Here is a 3,393-nt window from a genome sequence, read left to right on the forward strand (position 1 = left end):
GTCGGGAAGAAGATTGCAGGTTAGGGAGGCGGTGCTGAATTTGATGGATTTGACTGAGACAGGGTGGGGGGAGGGGAAATGAGGAAACTGGTGAAATCCGAGTTCATCCCTTGTGGTTGGAGGGTTCCTAGCCGGAAGATGAGGCGTACTGCAAAATTGAATATGAGTGTCAGTTGAGCACTTTAATTTCTTCTTGACTTTGAGGAGATGATGACTCATCATCCAGAAGCCCAGGCTAATGCTCTGGAGACATGTTCAAAACCTACCAGTCCAGCTAATGGAATTTAGATTCAGTCACAAAAAGCTGGTACCCCCAATTTCAGTGGGTATTAGGGAAGGCAAATGGAATGCTGGACTTTATTTCAAAGGGAATGGGGTCTCAAAATAAGGAGGTTTTGCTAAAACTATGCGGCACTAGTTAGATAATAGCTACAATAGTATAAACGGTTTTGGCCCTAGATCTAAGGAAAGATATCCTGGCATTGAAGGCAATCTAGAGATGACTCACTAGGCTGATACCAATATGGGGGCATCTGTGTTATGAGGACAGGTTGAGCAGATTAGGCCTTTGGAATTTAGGAGAACGAGAGGTGATATTACCCAGCTATGACATTCTCCTTAATTAGTAACACAACTGCCCTGCTCCTTTATGTTCCCCTCTATCTCATCTGAAACATCTAAACCCTGAAATGTTGAGCTGCCAGTCTTGCCCTGCTCTAGGGCTGTGCCTCACTCTGAAAACTAGAGTCATAAAATCATGAAGTACAGAAAACATCCTTCAGCCCATCGAGTCTGAACCCACACAAACTATGCTAAATCTACACTAGTCCCACTTTCCCAGCACTTGGCCCATAGCCTTGAATATTATAACATTCTTTTTTAGATTACATTACATTACAGTGTGGAAACAGGTCCTTCGGCCCAACAAGTCCACACCGACCCGCCGAAGCGCAACCCACCCATACCCCTACATTTGCCCCTTACCTAACACTACGGGCAATTTAGCAAGGCCAATTCACCTGACCTGCACATCTTTAGATTGTGGGAGGAAACCGGAGCAGCCGGAGGAAACCCACGCAGACACGGGGAGAATGTGCAAACTCCACACAGTCAGTCGCCAGAGGCGGGAATTGAACCCGGGTCTCTGGCGCTGCGAGGCAGCATTGCTAACCACTGTGCCACCGTGCCGCCCATTGCCACCGTGCCGCCCATTTTAAGTGCTTATCCAAATATGCTTTAGAGGTTCTGACATTTCCATCCCAACTTCTCTCCTAGGCAATGCATTCCAGACCTGAGTCACCACCTGGGTGAAAATGTTTTCCTCAAACATCCTGTAAACCTCCCGCTTTTCACCTCAAAATTAAGCTTCCTCAATACTGATCTTTTGACCAAGGGGATCCAACTGCTTCCTATCCATCCTGTCCAGGCCTCTTATGATCTTTTACACGCCAATCAGGCCCCCTCAGTCTTTTCTGCTCCAAAGAAAACAACCCAAGCTTAGCCAGCCTCTCTTCATAGCTAACTATGCTCTAACACCAGGCAACACTAACACCCTTTCGATCCTTTCCTGGTTTTTCCTATGTGGGTTTCCCCATAACAATGTGATAGACTCTGAAGTGGCCTAGAAAGCCAATTTATTCCACGCTAATGTGGGACAGATGACAAAACTGCCCTTGCTGACAACATGCACATCTCATGAAGAATAAAAACAAACTCCTTTTTTTATTGTTGTCAAGTGTTATCCCCATGAAACTAGCCTTCTAGTTTTATTAACTTCACCCTGAATTTTATAACATCAGGTGAGGCTTCACATGTTTCACTTCTAATAGTGGGTGAGCAATATTGAGACAAGTACGCCTTCGAAATAGATCTTTTAAAGGCATAAGCTGCATAAATAACACAGGATGGCAAAGTTAGGACCTTCAGAGTCATGTTTAAGGTGTAGAGAGTGAAATCTGTAATTGCCTCAGAGTCTGAAACTCTGAGGAAACAATTTCAGCTGGAAACATTAACATTTCTATTTATCCAATAAAACATATTTGTTTCAGACAATAGGAAACAAACTAGGTGACAGATATAAATGAGGACATCTTTAACCAAGACAGTAACGTCGTTAAAGAGTATTAAAACAAACATTTTTAGTATATGCAACAACATTCACTGCAGCACTGAAAAACATTTTATTATAAAAGTTAATAGACACAAATGTGTGTGAGCCAGTCTTACCGTAGGCTGATCCACCAGAAAGTTTATGAGGTTCATACTATCTGTGTAGGGTATTCTCTTTTTCTGCAACTCTGCTTCCCAAATTACTTTAAACAGTATGTCTCTGAAGGTTTGATTGAAGGGACCACTGTATGAGAGAAATCCGGTAGCCAACAGCACATCTCCCACCAACCTAACATGCAAAAGGTGAAGTGAAATGACGAGTGAACAATCAAGAGCAGAGGATATTAGTGTGAGATGAAAAACAACATTGTCAAACACCAGGCCATCTGTAAAATACAATACATCTTCCAGGCGAACATGGTGAATGTTGAATTATCTGTCTCCATGAAGTATGGCTATGTAACCCCTGCTTTTTGGGTGTTATGGACGCTGTTTTCAAAACAAAATGCTGCGTGCACTGTGTGAGCTCACTTCTGGCTTGGGTATGCTGGACGCCACCTTGGGAAGGTAATTTGTCTGAGTATTATGGGTATGCTCCTGGAACACAGAGAGTAAGCAATGAGTGATGATACCTTCATCTCCTTCCCCACTGACCTATTGTACTCTATGCTACTCTCTCCCCACCCCCACCCTCCTCTAGCTTATCTCTCCACGCTTCAGGCTCTCTGCCTTTATTCCTGATGAAGGGCTTTTGCCCGAAACGTCGATTTTGCCTGTCCTTGGATGCTGCCTGAATTGCTGTGCTCTTCCAGCACCACTGATCCAGAATTAGTGATGATAACCTGGGGGCAATTTCAAACTGACCACTCCAGATACTACTCTCTATTAAACACATGTTCAGATGTGTTATTTGATGTAACCATTACTTAGTGGATAGTTCTGATTAAACTCTCGGGCAGTGCTTCTCAAACCTTTTCCTCTGTTACTCCATGTGTTGTGACACCTCAGTACATACTGAGAGAGTGGGAGAACAGCTGTGCAGTGTTATAACTTGCTCAGAACTCTCCAACAGCCACATGTCAGAGCTTGCCATCCTATTCGGGTCCTAACCCACTCAGTTTGGGAGCACAGCTCTAGGGGCTATACCTGAGTTTCTGGAGTTGGTCACTAACCTACACGTCCACAACGCCGCATGTGTCTCCGCCCCCACGCCGATCTCCACGCCTAATCCCGCCCCCCCAGCGGATTCCATCCCCCCGCCTAACCCCCCCCCTTCGCCGATCT

At 44.8% G+C, this 3,393-nt stretch overlaps 1 protein-coding gene across 1 annotated transcript in view; it reads right to left on the reverse strand.

Annotated features, from left to right (window-relative positions):
- The window catches only part of LOC122540179 (dynein axonemal heavy chain 8-like), a 1,249,383-nt gene that overhangs the window by 150,521 nt on the left and 1,095,469 nt on the right, over positions 1–3,393 (reverse strand). Inside the window, exon 72 of the mRNA XM_043675521.1 lies at positions 2,227–2,398. Coding sequence (XP_043531456.1) covers positions 2,227–2,398 — 172 coding nt within the window. The remainder of the gene's footprint in view (positions 1–2,226; positions 2,399–3,393) is intronic.

The sequence above is a fragment of the Chiloscyllium plagiosum genome, chromosome 3 (genome assembly GCF_004010195.1).
Source record: "Chiloscyllium plagiosum isolate BGI_BamShark_2017 chromosome 3, ASM401019v2, whole genome shotgun sequence".
Lineage (NCBI taxonomy): Eukaryota > Metazoa > Chordata > Chondrichthyes > Orectolobiformes > Hemiscylliidae > Chiloscyllium > Chiloscyllium plagiosum.